The sequence below is a fragment of the Scyliorhinus torazame genome, chromosome 10 (genome assembly GCF_047496885.1).
Source record: "Scyliorhinus torazame isolate Kashiwa2021f chromosome 10, sScyTor2.1, whole genome shotgun sequence".
NCBI classification, from domain to species: Eukaryota; Metazoa; Chordata; class Chondrichthyes; order Carcharhiniformes; family Scyliorhinidae; genus Scyliorhinus; species Scyliorhinus torazame.
Genome location: NC_092716.1, coordinates 245837031 through 245860917, shown reverse-complemented (window position 1 = coordinate 245860917; position 23887 = coordinate 245837031). Strand labels below are relative to the sequence as shown.

Sequence of the window (23887 nt, the reverse complement as noted above, 5' to 3'; positions counted from 1 at the left end):
CTCTCTCTGCCTGAACGGGTAATCTCTCTCTCTCTTTCTGTCTCCCTCAAAGGGGACTTTCTCTCTCCCTTGAAAGTCGACTCTCTCCCTCCCCTGAAAGGGGACTCTCTCTCTCTCTCTCTCTCTGCTTGAAAGGGGTCTCTCTCTCTCTCTCTCTCTGCCTGAAAGGGCTCTCTCTCTCTCTCTCTTTGAAAGGGGACTGACTCTCTCGCTCTCTCTCTCGCTCTCTCTCTCTCTCTCTGAAAGGGGACTCTCACTCTCTCTCTCTCTGCCTGAAAGGGGACACTCTCTCTATCTCTCTCTCTCTCTCTCTGCCTGAAAGGGGACTCTCTCTCTCTCCCTGAAAGGGGACTCTCTCTCTCCCTGAAAGGGGACTCTCACTTTCTCTCTCTCTCTCTCTCCCTCAAAGGGGACTCTCTCTCTCTCTCTCTCTCTCCCTCAAAGTGGACTCTCTCTCTCTCTCTCCCTGAAAGAGCTCTCTCTCTCTCTCTCTCTCTCTCTGAAAGGGGACGATCTCTCTCTGTGCCTGAAGGGGAATTTGTTGGTCAAGTGTGGCTGAAAGGTACATCTTTTGTAGTTACTGAATGAAGAAGATTCCTCCCCCCCTTCTGCACCCTATCTAATCAATTTAGTTTCCTAGCATTGCGTGCCTATACTAAATGTTTGCAAGAGGCATGGCCGTAAGTATTTGTTCGTACTTCTCTGCCAGATCCATTCCAGGCAATGGAAACAATGCCTTTGATCATCAGGGCGGGGCAAGGAATTCAGCCAACAAGGTAGACAGGTAGCTTTCAGCGATCATTCAACAGGGCTGTGTTATCAAACAGTTGATTTGATTTCTATTGTTCAGATTTGTGTTTTGGCATGCTGTAATTTTGTTCATGAGGGTCTGGACGACTAATTAGTGTTGTGTAGATTTTCCATTGTGCCGAGTAAAAAAATATATTTTTTAATCAACAGGTCTCTTTATGGACCTTCTTTTACAATCTTTAATTTTCATTACTCTTCACCCGCTCTTCTTCCTTAAGAACAAACCTCAAACAAGAATCTTAAACTTTAACAAAGCCAATTACATAGGTATGAGGGCAGAACTGGCAAAGGTCAATTGGGTAAATAGACTAAAAGGTATAGAAATAAATGAACATTTAAAGGAACAATACAAAATGTTCAGCAAAAATTGAAGAACAACAACTCGGTAAAGACCCATTTGTGGCTCACTCAGGAAATTAAGGATAGTAACAGATTAAAAGAGGTCGACTATGTTGCAAAAAAAAAAAAACAGTATGAAGTTTCATAATCGGGGGTGTTGGGCAGCATGGTAGCACAGTGAGTAACACTGTTGCTTCATAGCTCTAGGGCCCCATATTCGATTCCCGGCTTAGGTCACTGTCTGTACGGAGTCTACACGTTCTCCCCGTGTCTGTGTGGGTTTCCTCCGGGGTACTCCGGTTTCCTCCCACAAGTCCCGAAAGACGTGCTGTCAGGTGAATTGGATATTCTGAATTCTCCCTCTGTGTACCCAAACAGGCACCGGAATGTGGCGACTAGGGACTTTTCACAATAACTTCATTGCAGTGTTACTGTAAGCCTACATGTGACATTAAAGATTATTATATTTTAAAGAAACCAGCCAAGGGCCACTGAAAAGTTTTTAAAAGGGGGAAAAATATAAAAACAGATTGTAAAAACTTTTATACGTATATAAAAAGTAAATGTTGGTCCCTTCGAAGCGGGGACGGGAGAAATTATCATGGGGAATGAGGAAATGGCAGAGGCATTGACCAAAGATCTTCACAGGAGAAGACACCGGTTCCATACCAGAAATAAGCAATAACATGACGGTTAAAAAGAGCAAGGAAATTAGGAAAATTAATATCAGCTGAGATAAAGGGCTGGATTCTCCGCTGGGGGGATTCTCCCTTGTGCCGTCAACGCATCCCCGCATGCGGGTTTCCAGGGGACGTGGAGTGGCCACAATGGGAAATCCCATTGGCAGGTGGCAGGAACGGAGAATCCCACCCGAAGTATCCACTAGTCGCCACACTAGTTGCCTGTTTGGGTCCACTTGAGGGAGAATTCTGAATGTCCAATTCACCTAACAAGCACGTCTTTCGGGGCTTGTGGGAGGAAACCGGAGCCCCCGGAGGAACCCACACAGACACGTGGAGAACGTTCCGACTCCGCACAGACCGTGGCCCATGCCAGGTTTCAAACCCAGGTCCCTGCCACTGTGAAGCAACAGTGCTAACCACTGTGCTACCGTGAATTCAATGAGCAAAATGTGTTTGAGTAGAGTCCACTATTGGAAGATGTTGAGAGTTGCTCTGAGAGATTGGTAATACCTTTTGTGTATGTCTTTTTGTTGCCAGATTATCCAATTTAAAATTTATTTTAAATAAATAAACTGAACATGCAAACTATGAACAGTATTGCCATTTCACAGTTGGCTGACTAGGGTACCAATGAAGATATAGTCATTCAGACCTTTACACAAAAAAAGGTGGTTAGAATTTGTTAAATCAAATCCAATTGATTCTTTTAAAAAAAAATGTAAAGAATTGCTCGAAAGAGAAAACTAAAGAGACTGATGGTGAAAAATACCAGTGCAGACTTAGACCATTAGAATAATCTGTTTATGTATCCAAACATTTGTGCAGAATCTCAAATGATCTTTAGATAAAGGTGTTATATTACAGCATACTGGTATAGTCACCTGTCTCTGCTTTTTAAAAAAAAATATTTGTGCACAGGATGTGAACATCGCTGGCTAGGCCAGCATTTATCCCTAATTGCCTTTTGAGAAGTTTGTTTTCTGGATTAGTAATATGCTTTGTAGGGTAGTATAAGATATTTAAAGATCATTAAGATTGGATGAATGTATTACACAAACATTTTGTGTGGCTGACAGCAGTTTGTGGTGATAGTTTGCTGTTATATTTGTTTTAATAATGAGGTCAAGTCACAGATTGGACTGAAAATCAATTTTGAGTAATGAAACAAAAGAGTTCTGTAGAGGAAAGGATTAACATGTTAACACCTGATACTGATATTGATGTAACAACTGTAACTATGATACAAGATCACATGACTCTTAAGAGCCATCTGGAGAAAAGCAGAAGTACAACGTTTTTTTTAAGAGTATTGAGGTATATATAGATCCATAAATAAACAAGCATGTTTTTTGTGAATAACAGTCTATGGTACTATTCTTAGGACAACAGGCAACCCCTAAAGAAACACCTAGCCCCCAAATGCAAGACAAAACAAGTTGCTGTATCATTGATTCTGTGGTGATTGGAGGTAATGAAGGCCTCCATTAAACCCCTTCACCACTGCCGATGATAAATGGGAGAGAGTTGTGGGTTAAAAATGCATTTATATGTTGCCGATTTATGGGACCGGGTTTCGTGATGTCCGATTATTTTGCCATGGAGAGGTGGAGCACTTCATTGATGGCATGATATTGGGATTTGACAATGCAATTGGGAGCCTGATCAACATTTCTTTTACAGAAATCACCAAACATTTTCGAAAATCTTACTCGCTCATTTATAAACGTAATGACATAACTGTGTTGAAACTCATCGTTATAAATTGTGATGTTAACAAGAGTGGAAATTAAGTTTAATTTTCCAGATTTTTCTCATTGAACTGAAAAAGATTTTCATGGCGACAAGTTTCCCTTTAATGTTAATGACTTATGACAGCATAAGCAAATAGATGATTGGACATTACAGTAAGTACAAGTAACAAGACTGAGCACGTTTTCTGATAGTTTTATGCTTTAATCCTTAGGCGCTTGGATGCAAACCACATCACATCTGTCCCTGAAGACAGCTTTGAGGGTCTGGTTCAACTGCGGCATCTTTGGCTCGATGATAACAGCCTAACCGAAGTTCCTATCCAGCAGCTGAGCAAGCTACCTTCACTTCAAGCCTTAACTCTGGCGTTGAACAAAATCTCACACATACCCAACTTTGCCTTTGCAAATCTCTCCAGCCTAGTTGTACTGTGAGTGGGTTTCTCAAATATGGGTAGCTTTGTGAATGTTGCATTTATGTAATTAGAGGAGGAAGGAATTGTAATATAAATGCACCAGTTTTCAAATAGCATATCATTGGGCTCGTGGAAGAATTACATAGATTACATAGTAAGTATGCGTTTTAAGTGGTGAAGGAAGTGGAATTATTAGAGTATATATAATGTCCCATACCCTCTGTTGAAAGAGTTCTACATTTTTCCTGCAGAATCACAATAATATTCCCGTTTGTTGGATAAAACTGGATGTGAATTACCATGTGCAGAATAGCCTGTAGTTTATTTTGAGAACTCAGTAGCTGAGAAGTAGTTAAAAATTTGTAGCACAATCGGGACTTCAGATGGCATAATAAACTATGCTCACAACCTTCATATAATCACTAAATTCTGTAAGTCTTTACCTTGCATTATGGCTTTGTAATGTCCCCCTTGCCTCTTGATTTTTCTTTGTTTGTACAATACATTTTCTTTTGGATAATTTCAAGTATCTTCGCTTTTGGTGGAGTTCAACCTCATTGTGCCATAGAGCAGAAGAATGTGTGTGCGCAGTTCCTAGTGTAGTAAGCTCCTGACCTTGGAGATTTTCTTTTGTTCAAAGGAGCACCTGAAATTTCTTCTTTAACCTTCCACTGGGCCCCTGAAGGTGTAATCCTGTATTTGTTTACATGAAAGAGTTTTAATAGCTTTTAGGTACTGCCATGTGGTATGGCAAAGCATGCAAGCTAGGGAACAAATGTAAGCATTGCCAAGTAATCAGAAGTTTAGAAGCTATTTTTGTTTCTCTTTAAAAGCTGTTTTCCGTGTGCGTAAATTCCCAACCGAGGGGGCTTGAAATGAGGGACTCCACTTGAACTCTGCTGATGCTGTTCAAAGCAAGAAATCACTAGCTTGGAATGGTACGAGCATTTTGCCAGGAGATCCGTAAAGTACCCTCAATTGAGAAATGCTGCACAGTGCAGTGGCCCTTAAAACAGGAACAAGCATAGCTTGGTTACTTGGCACTGCACATACTTGTTCCCCACTGTGCATGTTTGTGCCACATGGCAGTAACTAAAAGCTGTTAAAACTCTGTGATGCAAATGCTGAATATTGCCTTCAGGGAACTGGTGGAAATTATTTTTTAATCACATTTAAAGACCTAAGTGAATAAAAGTCAACCCCTTTATGAATGGAATACCACCACAAATGTTGCACATTTCTAACTCTCCTACCCATTTAAACAAGGTTAAAATCTATAGATAGTGGATTACGTTTTTTTAAAAAATGTCTCACTTATGGTTTAAGGTAAGGAGAGTGGACTTTGGAGATGTAGAACATGACAAAATAGAATAGGTTAACAAATAGTTGTTTGGCGCAGAACTTTGAGTATTTCTGACGAAAGACATTTTGTCAAAGCTTTTCATCTTGCACCCATCAGGAGAACTGCAAGAACACGGATGTCAGGGGAAATGACAACTTTACAAAACGAGAAGAGGTTGCTGATTAGTTGGCAAACGGACTCTGAATGCTAGAGGCGTTACTATGTAGAATGCTTCAGTTAATGGTGACTGACAGTCAACTGCAAAGAATTGTTTGAAATAGAAGACAGGCAAAATACAGACTCAACCCAACCAGCCCATGCTTGCAAAACATGGAACACTGTGTCCAACATTAGATATGATTCCACAATTGAACAACATTTGCTAAGTAATCGTCCGTATGCTAAAGGTTATGCTGACAACCAATTTAAGATTGTCAGTTGGCTTGCAGTACAGTGCATTTGTGTGTGCTGGAAGCTACATCCATAAATATACAGAGCTCTGTTCTTTGCAGATAAAACATGTGCACATATTGCGCCGATTTCAGCTCATCCAAATACATGATACCCATTTGTTAGTTCATTCCACAGGGCATCGCCCTGACCAATCAGAGTCCAGGTGCCTGGTTTGAATTTCACTTGATGCTCAGCAGTTAACTGTCAGTCACCATCAATTTGTGCATTCTCCATGGCAAAGCCTCTGCCAATCTGAGTCCACTTTCCAGCCAACCAGCATCCTTGTCTCATACAGTGTAAGGTTATTGTTTCCCATGACATTGGTCTTCTTGCGATTACCCTGTTGAGTGTGAGGCAAAAAGCTTCAACAAATTCGATAAAATAGGAAAAGTTAACTTGGAGCACAAGTTTTAATCATGATTGCGGGTTAAGAGTCAACACTGTTGAAACAAAAGTTCCCAAGTTTATGGCTGGGAAGCACTTCACCTGGAGTAATCGATGTATGACACGCTCTTCCAGATGTACTAGTGGAGGGTAACTTTGGGAATCACTGGAACTGGAGTTTGATGTTGTGGTGGGAAACTAGCTTTTTTGAAATAAAGAGAAAAGTGGAGTGGAAAACCTGCCTCATTTGCACTTGCCTTTGAAGCCCTGTACCAGTCTTCTATCTTGGTGCCCCTGCATGTACCAACGTATCTATTGGAATATGCATGCTTCATTACAGCTACCCAGTTCTGTTGTGTGGCTTTACATCATTTTTGAAATGAGTTTGATCCTGGGTTAGCCTTTGATCTGATGCAAAATATTTTTGTTTTTTTTGATTCTGTACAAATGTACAACCCGCTGTGCTAAGCATTGGCGGGGATTTAATTACTCCATTACAGTACTAGCAGTTGGAGGGGATAGACTCCTGATGATCTTGTTTTCTGGTTCAGGTGGGTGTTAAAAATACCATGGACCTGCTGAAAGAGCAGTGTTCTGCTGGTCCTGGCCAGCAATTCTCCCAACATCACAAGATTGAAACAGTAACTGATCATGTATTCTGTTGCTATTTACGTAATCTATTTTTTATTTTCAAAATGGCTGCAACTTTTACCTATGTCACAAACCATTGCATATCAAATTAACTATTGTATTTGTGGACATTTTAGAAATTTTGGGGCGGTAATAAAGAATTTTGTAAGATATTGTTAATACATAAAAAATACCAAGCAGTGCGCACATACCTTTTTGCTTTTGAATACTGACCTTTCTGCTTCATTCATTTTTCTCTAGGCATCTTCACAATAATAAAATTGACACACTAGATGTCCACTGCTTTGATGGGCTTGACAATCTGGAGACACTGTAAGTACTTATTTTTTCCTTTTGAACTTCTACCCTAGCAATGAAACATAAATTTTAATCGTATTTCATTTACTGAGAAACGAGCTGCAGATGAATTTCCTGCACGAATCAATTCAATTTGAATATATATTTCAATATTTGCTGAAACCACTTCTCTTTTGCTCAGTGACTTTTGGTATTGTTGGCTTTGAATGATTGTTAGATCTTGTACAAAGAACAAAGAAACATACAGCACAGGAACAGGTCCTTCGGCCCTCCAAGCCTGTGCCGGCCATAACTTAAAAATAGAACTTGGTCCATATCCTTCTATTTTGTCCCTATTCATGTATCCATCCAGATGCCTCTTAAAATGTTGCTAATGTGTCTGCTTCTACCACATCCTCTGGCAGTGTGTTCCAGGTACCCACCACTCTGTGAAAAACTTAACCCGCACATCCCCCTTAAGGATTTCCCCCTCTCACCTTGAACCTGTGCCTCTTTGTAATTGACACTTCCACCCTTGGAAAAAGCCTCTGACTGTCCACCCAGTCTATGCATCTCATAATTTTGTAGACCTCTATCAGGCACCCCTCAGCCTCCCATCTTTCCAGTGAAAACAATCCTAGTTTATTCAACCTCTTCTCATAGCCAACATCCACAAGACCAGGTAACATCCTGGTGCACCTTCTTGGCACTATCTCCAAAGCTTCCACATCCTTCTGATAATATGGTGACCAGAATTGCACGCAAATTGCACCCAAATGCGGCCTAACCAAGGTTTTATATAGCTGTAACATGATTTCCCAACTCTTGTGCTCAATACCCCGGCTAATGAATACAAGTATGCCAAATGCCTCCTTAATCACTTTTAGGGACTGTGGACCTGCACGCCCAGATCCCTCTATGTTAATGTTCCTAAGGGTTCTGCCATTTTACAGTATAATTCGATCCTCCAAAATGCACCATCTCGCATTTGTCCGGATTAAACTCCATCTGCCATTTCTGTGCCCACGTCTGGTAGTTTGTAGGAGTGGGGCAACATTATCCAGGTTTTTCAAAACTGAAGCTTTAATTTCATGACATCCTACATCTCCGGAGAATTATTTTCAATATATTTATACTTTGAACTCAAAGCACTTTTGCATGTCTGATTTTTAGTAGTGTTTTTATTCATGCTCCCAATGATACTTTTTCTGATTTTCTGTTTTACATTTTTTGTAAAATCTCTTTGAAAGTTCCAATCTATTAGCTACACTGTATCCAATTTTAATTGTGCACAATGTTTGTGGATTGACTGTGATTGTGCATGAATTGTCTGTGTACAGTAAATCTATTGTCACTGTTCCATGAAGCATGAATCATTATCAGCAATTGAATTGTGAACTCTGATACAAAGTTCAACTGGGTGAAAATTTGTGCGTGGTTTTCTGAAAGTTCACAAAGCTTGTAACAATAAGCACTGCTACCTGATTTTTAAAAAAAACTTCTTATGTGTTTAATCATCAGGGACTTGAACTACAATAACCTGATGGAATTTCCTGAAGCCATCAAATCCCTTCAGAATCTGAAAGAGCTGTGAGTTTAAAAATGCTGAATTTACATTTGTGCTTGAAGCCTAACAAAGAATGGTAGCTATTCGCTGGTCTTCTTCACAGTCGTTCCAGACCTTGGGAAATTCCTTGATGAGTTGATTAGTTGAGCATGGTTTCTGGAGACCTGATTACTGCACTTAAATTATGAAACTTCATTCAAAGAAACACCTTCCAGCTTACTCGGGCGACCTCGAGGGAAACTGCTAAAGCTGAACAAAGTGTGGTGCACAAATGACTGTTTAGTTCCAGTCTTTCAAATATTTTGTTATTGCCCAAAGGTTTCTCTGACAAACCTTGGATCTTGTTGCTGCTACTGCTGGGTTGATTTCTTTGCAGCTGGCAGGATGGGAGAGAGAGAGCTCAATTATATGCAAGTTTTTACATAAAAAGGCACAGCATCTTTAAATGTTACTTGTCTCACCTCCTGAATAGATCAATCTCCATGATTGTCGACCATGATTTAGTGGTAGCACTTTTGCCTCTGTCAAAAGGTTATAGGTTAAAGTCCCATTTCAGAGACTTGAGGGAGTACTGCACTGACAGAGATACCAGGTAAGACATCCAAGCAAGGCCCAATCTGTCCCCTGCTAGATGTAAAGGATCCTATTTTTTTTTTATTCGTTCATGGGATGTGGGTGTCGCAGGCTGTGCCAGCATTTATTGCCCTCGAGGGGGCAGTTAAGAGTCAACCACATTGCTGTGGGATTGGAGTCACATGTAGGCCAGACCAGGTAAGGGTGGCAGATTTCCTTCCCTAAAGGGCGTTAGTGAACCAGATGGGTTTTTAGGACAATTAACAATGGTTTCATGGTCAACATTAGACTTTCAACAACAGATTTTTTTTCTGAATTCAAATTTCACCATCTGCAGTGGCAGAATTTGAACCTTTGTTCTTTAACAACTTTTACCTTCAGAAATGGTCCTTTCTTGAGTATTTTATTTCCATGTGCCAGAACGTACTGTTATCCCATTGTTACAAAAGCAGTAAAAGATAAATGCTGCACATTTCATTTCATTTTCTTTTCATTTAATCAGTGCTATCCTTCTAGTTGATCGCAGTATGCCTGCCGTAATTAACTTCTCTCACCCACCCTAACTTGTACTTTAATGAAACTATCCCACTGCCTGTCACAAGGATGAGTCGCTTTATTATGATCAGAGACATGTAAGTGTAAAAATACAATTGTAATATTTTAAGGGAATCAAGACTGGAAAACTATCAGAAGATTTTTTGAAAATCTAATTGAGCTGCATCATTAAACTAAGCTGACAATTGAAAAACCGATGTTGAAAATCCATACAAGAGCGTTTACTGCAGGAACAGAGAAGAATACAGCTGATTATATGGGACATTAAACAGAGAAAAAATAACTATAGAATAAAATACATGGAAAAATGTGCCATAGGATAGACTTGTGCAATTCCAGTGCAAGTTGTGTCAAAGTTACACCTGCTTTATAACGTGGTTCATCTCCCCGAGCTTCCACTCAAACCCATGTGCATATCACTGAATATAAATCTCTGAAGGCAGAAGGGCAGGTTAATAGGGTGGTGAAAAAGGCATATGGGACACTTGCCTTTATCAATCGAGGCACAGATTACAAAAGCAAGAAGTCATGTTGGAATTATATAGAACATTGGTGAGGCCACAGCTGGAGTACTGTGTGCAGTTCTGGTCACCACATTATAGGAAGGATGTGATTGCACTGGAGGGGGTGCAGAGGCGTTTCACCAGGATGTTGCCTGGGATGGAACATTAAGTTTTGAAGAGAGGTTGGATAGGCTTGTTGTTTTCTGGAACAGAGAAGACTGAGGGGTGACTTGATCGAGGTGTGCAAGATTATGAAGGGCATGGACAGGGTGATAGGGAGTAGCTGTTCCCTTAGTTGAAGGGTCAGTTACAATGGGACGCAAGTTCAAGGTCAGGGGCAGGAGGTTTTGGGGGGATTTGAGGAAATACCTTTTTACCCAGAGGGTGGTGACGGTCTGGAATGCATTGCCTGAGGGGGTGGTAGAGGCGGGTTGCTTCACATCCATTAAAAAGTATCTGGTTGAGCACTTGGCACATCATAACATTCCAGGTTGGGCGGCATGGAGGCCAGTGGCTAGCACTGCTGCCTCACGCCGCCGAGGACCCAGGTTTGATCCCGGCCCGGGTCACTGTCTGTGTGGAGTTTGCCCATTCTCCCCGTGTCTGCGTGGGTCTCACCCCTACAACCCAAAAAGATGTGCAGGGTAGGTGGATTGGCCAGGCTAAATTGCCCCTTAATTGGAAAAAAAGAATTGGGCACTGTAAATTTACTTTTTTTAAAATAATATTCAATGCTATGGACCATATGCTGGCCAATGGGGTTAGGTAGGCAGGTCAGGTGCAAACTCGATAGGTCAAAGGGCTTCTTCTGCGCTGTATTATTCTGTGAGTAAAATCTAACATGAATCCGGGCAATTGAGCAGTATTTTAAGACTGATATATTTTTTAAATGCTTTAATATTCCTTGATGCATTTAACAATGGTAACTTGTTAATACAGCTGAAAATGGAGTTGAACATAAAATCCCTACAGTGCAGAAGGAGGCTATTTGGCCCATCAGGTCTGTACCGATCCACTGAAAAATCACCCTACCTACGGGTTTATCACAAAAAGCATTCCAAATCAATGTCAATCCACCACCTGTGTGTAACCCAATTTTTAAATCACTGAAATGACTTTTAATACTACCCTGTATCTACATCTGTGGTAGACTGATGAGATGGTTTGCCGTGATCTGTTATCGCTCGATCATACAACTAACAGGATGGTAGAAACCAAGTTAGGTGAACCATGGTTTTGGCAGCGAACAAGTCCAATGTTCTGATGTACTTCAGAACTGCTCTGAAACTTAAATATAGTTTTGTCTGAAAGACTGTGACCTAAAACATCAAACTAAAATGTTGAGTTGAAAACAGATCAAATTACTGAGTTAAACAAAATTGTCAGTTTTATGGTTCATTTTACCTGTTGAACAAAAGCTAGAGAAATCTGGTTGTCCAAATTTTGAAATGTAATCAGCTAGAAATTGGAGACTGTCAAATATTTGGCATAGTGTGTTGTTTTGACGTTAATGAGCTTAAAACTGATCTGTGTTTTGCTTCTTGGTACAGTGGTTTCCACAGTAACAACATTGCAGTAATTCCAGATAAAGCTTTCAGTGGGAATCCTTTGCTTCGGACTATGTAAGTAGAACTCTGCCCAGTGAGCCGCTTCCATTTTTGCTTCATGCTCATCTCCAGTATGTTAACCCACCATTTTTTTTATTTTTCAGACACTTGTACGATAACCCAATCTCGTCTGTGGGGATTTCTGCTTTTCAAAATCTGTCTGAGCTCCAGTCTCTGTAAGTATACATTTTTGGATGATGAGTGTATCAATGTCAAATATGGACATGACTTATAAAATGCTAGTATCCTAACGGTGACTTGAACAGGGAAGAACATTTTTAAAAGGAATGGGTGTAACATCTTGGACAAGGAATTCCAGAGATTAGAACTTGCACAGCTGAAGGACTGTGAATGATGATGCAGCAGTGGAAAAGAGATGCAAAGGTAAAGGAATGGAGAATTCGGGATGAAATAAGTTGTTGAAGACTCTGCAGGGAGGTTAGGCGAAGGCTATCATACATATTTCCTGTTTCGGGACTTTAAAATCTAAGCATTAGACTTGCAATACTTAATAGCTGAAGCAACACTGTCATGCCAATCTTGTCCATGCCTGACACCCACCTAGTTGGACACTGTTGTGTGGCAATAGGTAGTGGGGATCTTGGAAGATTTTCTCCTGCCTTCTCTCCAAATCTGAAGCCTCAGGCCACCTGTGGCGCTATTACCATCTCGGGTTAGATCTGATATTTCAGCACAGTCGAAGGAATGGGTAGGGGACATTTCTGGTCCCAGTAGCTCAACTGCTCATTCTGTAAACCTGCTTAGCTGACAGTGAAGCTCAACGATTATAAAGGATTGTTGACGATCGACTTTATGGCATATCTTCATGCTTTTTTACCCCATTCACTAAGTTAAAGTTGACTAACTATAAGGCAACATCATCTACTCCAAAGAGTCCAAAAAATATCCAAGGCTTCGGAAAAGTAAATGTTTGAGGATAATTACAACCTATATGTTCTAATATCAGAACTTGCTTTGTATTTACCAAATTACAAAAATTGCCAGGTGCATAAAATATTTGCTTTTAATATTAACAAAATGCTGGTGTAAGACCTTATTTATCTTGAAATTTTCATTCACCCAGCTGACCAATTTGGTATAATGCATTGAAGCTGCATCAGAAATAACAATTACTGTGGTGCTGCCAGCATCTGAAACTCATCTGCTAATAAGTAAAGCATAGGGCTATTCCTAATGTGATTTAAAATGTCCTGCCCTTTGAATATTTCTAGAACAGAAAAAAACAGTAATACATTGCCTGTACAATTTGTTCATTAAACTGCAGATGCAAGATTGTGTCCAGTTCTCGGTGTCATATTTTACCAGAGAAAATGCAGGGGTTTCAGAAGAAATTTTCAAAATGATGTAAGGGATGGAAGGCTTTGGAAGCAGAAAGACTAGTGATACTGGAGCTCTGTTAAAATGTTTGTACTGTATATGCAGTGGATTCTTATCAAATTGCAAATAACCACTGACATGAGCAGCATATCTGCTAAGTATGAGAAATTGGATGTGAGTAATAATCTCAGGACATAATCCACATTACATAACTGTAGGCCACTGCCATTTAATCTAGCATTTATTATATAAACCAGGACATACTGGGGGTTTGTAAGAAAGGCACAACAATAATCATGGGTAATTTTAATATCCATATCTAGAATTAATCAAATTGACAAGGGTAGCCTCAAGCGAAAGCTCATAAGAATGTTTTAGAGATTGGTTTGACAGCATGCTGCCAAACCAACCAGAGAGGAGGTTGTTTTGGATTTAGTGTTGTGTATTGAGATGGGATTAATTAATGATCCTGTAGTAAAGGATCTGCTCGGGAAGACTGATCAAAGCATGTTTGAATTTCAATTTGAGGGCAATAAATTTGAGTCCCACACTAGTGTTCTGGTGTTAAACCAAGATAATTCTGTAGGCATGAGGACAGATTTGGACCTAGTGGACTGGGCACAGAGACGAAAAGGTAGAACAATTGATGAAATGTGCCAGATATTTAAGGAGATATTCAACTCCTCCCAACTAAAATATATTCCAGAGAGGACAAAAGATTGTAAGAGGGAGTAAATGCATCCGTGGCTGAGCAGGAAGGTTAAAGAAAACATAAAGGCAAAAACGAAGGCATACCATATTGCAAAGATCAGACTGGAGGATTGGGGAACTTTTTTAAAAGACCAATGGAGAGTTAGTAAAAAAAGCAAAGGTAAATTATGAAAGGAATCCAGTGCAAAATATAAAAACGGATAGTAAAATATTCTATAAGTATATGAAAAGGAAGAGAGTAGCTAAAGTCAACGTTGACCCTTAAAGGACGAGACTAGGGAGTTAATAATGGGGAACACAGAAATGGCGGGAACACAGAAATGGCAGAAACACTAAATCAATGTTTTGCCTCTATTTTCACAGTGGAGGACACTAAAACCACCCCAATAGTAACAGGCACTGCAGAAGTTGTTGAAAAGGAGGGACTTGAAACTATTGCCATCACTAGGGAAAAAATACTGAACAAGCTATTGGGATTAAAGACTGACCAATCCCAAGGACCTGATGGCCTACACCCTAGGGTCTTAAAATAAATGGGGCTACCACATATTGTAACCACAATAGCAAGTCAGAGACCAGTTATTCTGTGATAAGTAACTCATCTCCTTACTCCCTGGAGCCTGCCCACCATCGACGAGGATTGTGATTGAATACTCCCTGCTTGTCTACCCTCTACCTTGCTTTCTTGTTTTTTGAAATGTATGTTTTTATTAGAGATTTTCCATTTTACAATGAATTTTATCACCAAACCCATATTACCCCCAGCAGATGTTACACATAACCGACATAACAAAAACCTAACCAATCACACATACCTTGTCCACAAAGAAAAGAGAGAAAATATCAGAAACAACCCCGCTTCCCCTGCTGCCCAGCAACTGACGATGACTAATTCCTTAAAGTAGGTAATGAATGGCTGCCATCCCCAGTAGAACCCCTCAACTGACCTCCAAACGGTGCAAGAATTCTATTAGGTCACCCAACCATAGCGAGGCGCTGGGCGAAGTCGCCCAGCAGAACTTGCCCCAGGCTATCAACGAGGCGAAGGCAAGGACATCTGCCTCCACTCCCGTCTGCAGCCCCGACGAGTCCGACGCCCCAAAATTGGCCAGCAGAGGACACGGCTCGAGATCAATATTCAGAATCGCTGACATGGTGCTAAAGAAGGAGACTCAGAAGCTTACCATTTTGGGACAAGACCAGGACATGTATGTGTGTGATTGGCCACCTCCCAGGAACACCGCTCGCCCCTGCCTTCTACCTGTGTGTGTGATTGTCCAGCCCCCGGGAACACCTCTCGCACCTGTCTTCTACCTCCGGAAAGAAACACTCGTCTTAGCTATGGCCAGGTGCACCACCTTAAGCTGGGCTTTCTTCCTTTAAGGCATTCCTTAAAATATATCTCTTTGACAAAGTTTTTAGCCACTTGATTTAATACCTCCTTATGTGGCTTTGTTTTATAACTTTAAAGGTGTTATTTAAATTTATGTTCTTGTTTTGGGCGGAACAGTCAAACTAAGTGTACAAATCTCATGAGTACGAGACCAGATGATCATCTTTTGTACTGCAAAATTCTATTATATAAAACTTTTTAACATGAAGACTTTATAGCATCAGTGCAAATTTAGCTATTTTGACTTGTTCCTCAAATAAAATCAAAAAACTTTGTTTATAATAAACCTAACCAATTTGTAGCTGCTAGCTTATCTTAATCCAGAACTGCTGGCAAGTTCTGGGAGCTCCTGGTTTAGATTTATTTTATTTGTTCCGCTTACACACTGATGCGGAAAAGACTGATATTACTCTGATACTTGCGATCACCTCAATGTGTTCATGTAGTTTCCTTTAAGTATTGTACAGCAAAACTTTTACATTGATTTCACAAATACATGAACCTTTTAAAATTAATTTCATTTTAAATGCTCCACTTACATTCTTGTCTTCATTTTGCATCTATTTTAATGGAATTAATTTTTGAAAAGTATTTCTTTTGAATTTTAATAGTTCTATAAAGTACTGATTTAACACATTGGATAGTGGATTCAAAATTGTGACCAAGTTAATCATCAATACTTGTCATTGCTCAGTCCCCACATCCTGACATGTGGTATTAATGAGGGAGTTAATTTAACAGTGATATTCAATTGTTCAAAAGGAATTCAAGGCTAAATTTTCAATATTTTTATTCTCTGAAATGCTTTCAAAAAGTCTCCAGATACAGTGAAATTTCATAATAGCATATTTGCTTTGGTATATTTCTGTGATTTAGCACCTTGCCAGGAACCAGGATCAGCAGAATCCCACCTGACTTGTGCCAACAGCTGAAGATGCTTAGATTTTTGTAAGTTTGGACTTCTATCATCACTTAAAAGCAAGTTAACAATGTATAACGTCAAACCAGTTTAAAATGTTCATTTTTCTATTTAATACTAATTCCAAAACTGTAAAACTCTTGTAAATATTATGAGTGTTTGTGACAAAAGGTAAGCAGGGTTTTGAATGCCTTGAATTAATTGTAGCATTGAAAGCCAAGATGGTCTCGTAATTGCTGTAATTGCTGTGGTCACAGCGAAGAGTGTTGAGATTTTAGTCACGCCCTTTGTCAAGGAGGAGCTGAGCTATTTGTCACTTTGAGGCACGGAGTATTGTAAATTATGCGGAATGTGATACTGTGTAGAATAGAATTGAAGGCAGATAAGTCACCACCCAGAACTGAAATGCCTTTCATAACCTCAGTTTGGTAATGAGCTATCAAATAGATAAACCACCGCATTAGCAACCTTTGTGTTAAATAACTCAATACTATTAGTTGATGTTTCACATTTGAAATAAAAATAACTTGCACGAACATTTGGAAATGATATTTTTAGAGCAAGGCCAGCTCCAACATTTATAAACTGAAACAAAAAAACAACCACCGCAGATGCTGGAAATCTATCAAAAAACAGAAAATGAGGGAAATGTCGAGCAAGTCAGTCAGGGTCTGCAGACAGAGAGAGAGATAAATGGTAACATTTCAGTTCTGATGAAAGGTCAATTTGAAATGATAACACTCTCTCGCTGTCTCTATTGATACTGTCGTAAGTTGTCGAGCATTTCCAGCACATTTTTTCAGTTATGAATTGAGAACTTCATCTCCGTTTTCTTGAACTACTAACGAGCATTGGAACTTTGTAGAGGGGTTCTGATCGCATTTTATATTTTACTTCCAAATTGTTTTTGCCTTTCAATAATTTTGGGGGGAATGTATGTATTTTTTTTTTTTTTTTTTTTTTGCAAATATATTTTATTACAAAATGCGTTTTTCTTCATAGGGACCTGTCGTATAATCAGATAGAGGAGCTACCGAGTTTCCGGGGTTGTTCAGCATTGGAAGAAATGTAAGTTTGTATTTTTTAAATTCAAAATTCATGTTATGTTTCTCTGTTAATTTGACAATCCCAAGTTTTATCTTTTCAAACCCATGATTGAAGTAACTAAAACATTGCAGAGGAATGACCAGTTTTTTTTCTTCTTGTTGGTGTTCTTGAGATGTGACGGGGACAAGGTAGTATTTATTACACATTTGCAATTTCCCTGAGGGAATTGCGAGTCAGTCAAATAGTTGGGCCTCGTGTCATATGTGAACAAGACCCAGGTACACGTGCAAGTCACTACTCTGAAGGACATTAGTTTGGTTTTCATAAAATATGGCCACTTCTGTGGTTACTTTATCTGGAGCTAGACCACAATTTATTGAATTCAGTAGCACAGCTGGACATAGTAGAATTCGAACTTAACCTAGAGTCTAGGTTGTTGGTGGCAGTACCACAGCCTGTAGTTACTGTACCCACAAACCCTGTTAATGCTAGAGATGTAAAAAAGATATTTAAAACATTTTAAAGAAACATTGTACTTTCTTTGAGGATACTGCTTTTTATTTTTGGATCATTAAGCAATGTTTCTATATGGGTCCTTATTCTGGGACAGCGAGCTTCATTGATGCTGCCTGGGCAGTGTCATCAAACTGAAGTAATGTGTCCATCCAAAATTTTACTTGGAATTTTAAATGGAGCATACATTTTTATACTTGTAATATATTATGTTAAATCGGTTTTAGGATTGCAGTTTAACAAGTCTTCTTTCAGCCAAACCAGATCACATACAAGATCAACCGCAAGAGAAAAATTAATACTTGTGCAACAGTTCAAACTAAGTAATGACAGAAGCATAGTTGGAAGAATGTATGAATTACCAAATGCATTTATGTTTTTAATCATACGCTATTCTATGACAGAACTGGATATTAAAATAATCCACCAGAAGTTTTTACTGAAATAAAATAAACTTTGTACAAGTGCTACAGTACCAAACCATGGACAAACAGAAAATGTTGCAAACAGATTTATCACGCTCTGATCCTATGTTTTTCACATAATGAACTTATCGATGTTGCTGAATGTAACTAATTAAGCCCTTTAATTCAATGGGAAATGCTTTGTTCTAGATTATTTTAACCAGCTAATTATGGTTTACAGATTAGAGAATAGGCTCCCAAGGCTGGAATGCAATCCGGATCCTCTCCAGCGCGAGAGGATCATCAGTCCCACTGTCTTGAGGTGGACGTTGCTGTAGTAGGTAGCCTTCACCTCCGTTCCTGGTTGCTGACAACAAATGTGGGAAATAACGGCCAAAAGGGATAAGCGAATGGGCAAGCCCTCGACAGTAATGGACACTGCCACAAGTACCTTTCCATTGAGTAGAGTCTCCGGCTCCAAAGGCTGCCTGGGCCTGTTGTTGCTGGTCATCATTGACTTGACTGGACCAACCATATAAATACTGGGGTTACAAGACCAGGTCAGAAGCTTGGAATTCTGCGGAAACTGAGGTGTAGAAGAGCGACATTTAGATTCCTGATGCATTGGCACTGATTCTGGGGAAGATGGGAGCTATACAAGCTGGAAGAGTTGCACCGCAGCAGGACCGGTATCAATATCCTTAGCTATTCGCTAGAACCAAGGGAGAGGGTTTAAATTCGAGTGGCAATGGGATGGTAACCGGGGTGGGAGACACGAGGAGGGGGAAACAAAGATAGAAATGAAAGACAGAAGAGTAGAAAGCAAAATTGGAAGACAGAGGGAACACGGGGTCACAGCAAATAGGGGCATAATACAAAATCAGTTGTGTAAACATGGTTAAAGGACCAGTCTGAAGGCCCTGTATCTAAATGCACGGAACATTCACAAGGTAGATGAATGAACAATGCAAATACATGTAAACGGGTACGATATGATTATAATTGCGGAGACCAGGCTGGAAGCTGAATATCCAAGGAAACTCTATTTAGGGAGGACAGGCAAAGGAGATGGGGTGGTGTTGTTCTTTAAGGTTGAAATCGATGCCACAGTGAGAGGGGCTATTGATCCAGAAAATCAAGATGTAGAATCAATCTGGGTGGAGCTAAGAAGCAACAAACGGCGGAAAACATTAGTGGGAGTTGTCTGTAGGCCTTAAAAGAGCAGTGGTACTGTAGGGCGTGACCTTAAACAGGAAATAGAGATGCATGTAACAAGGCTCCTTCCGTAATCATGGGATACTTTAATCTAAAATAGACTGGACAAACTAAATTAACAATAATACTGTGCTGGATGAATTCTTGAGAGTGCGTACAAGATGTTTTTTTTTGCCTTGTACGTCGAGGAACCAACTGAGGCACAGGCAATATTATATTTAGTATTGTGCAATGAGATGGGGTTAATTAATAATCAATTAATGTGCTGTGTCCTGAGGGGAACAGGGATCATATCATGATAGAATTCTTCATTAGGATGGAAATGGATGGAAAGTGAAGTAGTCCAATCTGAAACCAGAGTCCTAAATATAAACAAAGAAAACTACAAAGGTATGAGGTAGAAGTTGGCTTAGATAAAGGAACTTCGTTAAAGGGCATGATGGCATGGTGGTGCAGTGGTAAGCACTGCTGCCTCACGGCACTGAGGACCCGGGTTCGATCCAGGCCCTGGGTCACTGTCTGTGTGGAGTTTGCACATTCTCCCTGTGTCTCACCCCCACAACCCAAAGGTGTGCAGAGTAGGTGGATTGGCCACGCTAAATTGCTCCTTCATTGAAAAAAAAAATGTAATTGGGTACTCAAAATTTATTTTTTAAAAAGGCATGATGGTGGATGAACAATGACTAATATTTAAGGAACGAATGTATGCCTTGTGACAGGTATACATTCCATTCTGACGCAAAAGCACAATAGAAAAAGCAGCCCAACCGTTGCTGATAAAAGAAATTAAGGATAGCATTAGATCCAAAGAGGAATCATATGAAGTTGCTAGAAAAAGCAGCAAGCCTGAGGATTGGGAGCAGTTTAGAATTAAGTAAAAGAGGACCAAGATACTGATTAAGTGGGGGAAAAGAATAGAGTATGGGAGTGAACTTGCAAGGAACATGGAAGCAGACTGTAAAAGGTTTCATAAGTATTTAAAAGGAAAAAGATTAGTGAAGACAAATGTGGGTCCCTTACAGTCCTAAAAAAGTGAATTTATAATTGAGAACAAGGAAATGGAAGAGCAATTAAACAACTACTTAGCTCTGTCTCCACAGAAGAAGGCACAAATAACTACCCCAAAATGCTTACATAGGGTCTAGTGAGGAAGGAATGGAAAGAAATTAATATTACTAAAAAAAATAGTGCTGGAGAAATTGATGGGACTGAAAGACAATAAATCCCCAGGGCCTGACATTCTAAAGAAACCATGGAAATAGCAGATACATTAGTTGTCATCTTCCAAAATTCTGGAAGAGGACAAATGTAACTCCGCTAAAAACAGAGGGAGGGAGAAAACAGAGAATTACACGCTATACTTAGATTGCCAAAAGGTGTCTGGTACATTTGGTAATGTGCCACATCAAAGGCTACTACACAAAATAAGAGCCCTTGGGGTCGAGAGTTAACACATTAGCATGGATAGAGGTTTGGGTAGCTAACCAGAAGCAGAGTAGGAATAAATAGGTCATTTTTGAGTTGGCAAGCTGTAATCAGTGAAGTGTCACATGGATTAGTGCTGGGTCCTCAACTATTTAACATCTGTATTAATAACTCTAGCAATGACTTGAACTTATGGTTGCTAAATTTGCTTATGACATAAAAGACACTTAATCGTGTATTTGCTTACCTTTTGTATTCGACTCTAGCTCCCCTCATTTCTGATATCTTGTGTGTATGAGCCCTAATGATTATATGAGGGACGAATATTTAATGTTGCGTTTTTATTCTTTTTCTCGGTTTAGCGATTAATTCCCGTACCAGCCTCCCCGAACAGGCGCCGGAATGTGGCGGCTAGGGGCTTTTCACAGTAACTTCATTTGAAGCCAACTTGTGACAATAAGCGATTTTCATTTCATTAATAAATTTGCTCTTCCTTGACTCAACAAAACCTTGTTTGTTTAGCTACTATTGTTCACCGTTTTAATAGTTAAATACATGCTGTTTGAAAAAGATGCATCATCATAAAAAGAAGCTTAAACCTTTGTTGTTACCAGCTGAGGAGGTTGAATAGAGTGGAGCCAGTTCACCCCTTCTCACCTAGTCATAACAAGGTCAAGTGAGGGATTAGGGTTAGGAAGGCAAATGGAATGTTTTCATTTATTGCAAGGGAAATGCAATCTAATAGTAAGAATGCTTTGCTGCAGTTTTGCAGGGTATTGGTGAGACCACATCTGGAGTATTGTGCAGTTTTGGTTTCTGTACTTCAGAAACGATGTAATCACATTAGAAGCAGTTCACAGAAGGTTTGTTCAACTGATTGCTGCAATTAAGGGGTTGTCTTACGAAGAAAGGCTCGTCAAGTTGGGCCATTGGAGTTGAGAAGAATGAGACTTCTTACTGTGCCCACTCCAGCCCAACGCCTGCATCTCCACATCTTACAAAATGGTGGATTAATAATGCAGTGAAACCTGTCGTGTCCACTTAATGTCCATACCAACCACCATTTTGGAGCTCCCAGGTGAAGCCGCTTTACATATAACCTTTAATTATTTCCTGATGTGGATCGTAGAGAGAATATTTTTATGTATAGTTTGGGGGTTTTATGAATAGTCATGCAATGTGCTTTTTGGCATTCACTTGTAGATTTTCTTTTGGTTTTTGTTGTGGTTTATAGCTTATATGTTGACTTTCTGGAGAGATTAAGAAATGTTATTGATTTACAAAGAGTTGCTGGTTTCAGCTTTCATCCAGACTCCACTCTTAAAGCAGGTGTAAGGAGTGCATACAAAGAGGATAAATGCCAATGGGGATGTTGAGATTTTTTAAATAGCCCCGGAGCTGGGCTGGCTTTGCTCGTGGATATCTGTTTATATTAATGTAACAATGAGGTTAATGTGACAATGTAATAGATATTGTCTTAGCATAGGACTTCAATCATTACAAACCTTTTTGTCTACTTAAGTTTTGCCTGGTTCCCATCCAATCTAAGCACCTATGCATTCAGTTTTGTCTAGGCATCATCAATCCTTATTTGTACTGTTGTGAACTTGAGGTGGGAGGGAGACAAAATGGCTACCTTCTCTGGCAAGATAACTTTACTTGCTTTAGGCTAGTACAAGTGTACAGCCTTATACAGCTATTAAATCTCTTTGCTGAAATTGGAGACAAGCTGGGACATATTCAGTCATCCGGCTCTCCAGCAGCAGTTCTGCAAAGCAATTCTATCCTCTACATCTGTTTGACAAAAAGGCAAACTGAATTCTCTTCTTTACTGTATTTTTAAAAAAATTATCTACGCAGTTCCTTGAAGCACAATGAAATCAAAGAAATAAAAGCAGACACGTTCCAGGGACTGGTGTCTCTGCATTTGCTGTAAGTACACATTTTGCAATCTTCCCAATTTTTCAGTTTGTTTTGTCAAAGACTGTTCTAGACTTTCATTATTTGTGACAGATAAAACATAGTAATCGCTTATTGTCACAAGTTGGCTTCAATGAAGTTACTGTGAAATGCCCCTGGTCGCCACATTCCGGCGTCTGTTCGGGGAGGCCGGTACGGGAATTGAACCCTTTGCTGCTGGCATTATTATACATTACAAGCCAGCTGTTTAGCCCTCTGTGCTAAACCGGCCCCATTCTAGAGGTATTTCATTTCCATTCCTCTCCCCCAAACCACAGCAGCAAATGAGAGATGTCCCATCCGCTCGCCGAAGATGCCCCCCAACCATAGCAGCGATCCAGGGCACATTTTCCCCCACCCGCCAGAGAATCCACCAAGCCACCACCATAGCACAGAATTCCCCTCCCCAACAGAGCAGAGAATCCCCCCTCCCCCAACAGAGTAGAGAATCCCCCCCCCTCCCCCGACAGAGCAGAGAATCCCCCCTCCCCCGACAGAGCAGAGAATCCCCCCTCCCCCGACAGAGCAGAGAATCCCCCCTCTCCCAACAGAGCAGAGAATCCCCCCTCTCCCAACAGAGCAGAAAATCCCCCCTCCCCCAACAGAGCAGAGAATCCCCTCTTCCCCCAACAGAGCAGAGAATCCCCACTTCCCCCAACAGAGCAGAGAATCCCCTCTTTCCCCCAACAGAGCAGAGAATCCCCCTCCCCCAACGGAGCAGAGAATTCCCCCTCCCCCAACAGAGCAGAGAATCCCCCTCCCCAACAGAGCAGAGAATCCCCCTCCCCCAACAGAGCAGAGAATCCCCCTCCCCAACAGAGCAGAGAATCCCCCTCCCCAACAGAGCAGAGAATCACCCTCCCCAACAGAGCAGAGAATCCCCCTCCCCAACAGAGCAGAGAATCCCCCTCCCCCAACAGAGCAGAGAATCCCCCTCCCCCAACAGGGCAGAGAATCCCCCTCCCCAACAGAGCAGAGAATCCCCCTCCCCAACAGAGCAGAGAATCCCCCTCCCCAACAGAGCAGAGAATCCCCCTCCCCAACAGAGCAAAGAAT

At 40.4% G+C, this 23887-nt stretch overlaps 1 protein-coding gene across 3 annotated transcripts in view; it reads left to right on the top strand.

Annotated features, from left to right (window-relative positions):
• The window catches only part of lgr4 (leucine-rich repeat containing G protein-coupled receptor 4), a 139709-nt gene that overhangs the window by 96719 nt on the left and 19103 nt on the right, over positions 1 to 23887 (top strand). For 2 of the 3 annotated variants that reach the window (XM_072466647.1, XM_072466645.1), the window contains exons 5-12: positions 3796 to 4011; positions 7067 to 7138; positions 8624 to 8692; positions 11851 to 11922; positions 12012 to 12083; positions 16226 to 16297; positions 17271 to 17336; positions 22733 to 22804. In XM_072466647.1, coding sequence (XP_072322748.1) covers positions 3796 to 4011; positions 7067 to 7138; positions 8624 to 8692; positions 11851 to 11922; positions 12012 to 12083; positions 16226 to 16297; positions 17271 to 17336; positions 22733 to 22804 — 711 coding nt within the window. The remainder of the gene's footprint in view (positions 1 to 3795; positions 4012 to 7066; positions 7139 to 8623; positions 8693 to 11850; positions 11923 to 12011; positions 12084 to 16225; positions 16298 to 17270; positions 17337 to 22732; positions 22805 to 23887) is intronic. The other variant, XM_072466646.1, reaches the window with a different exon arrangement.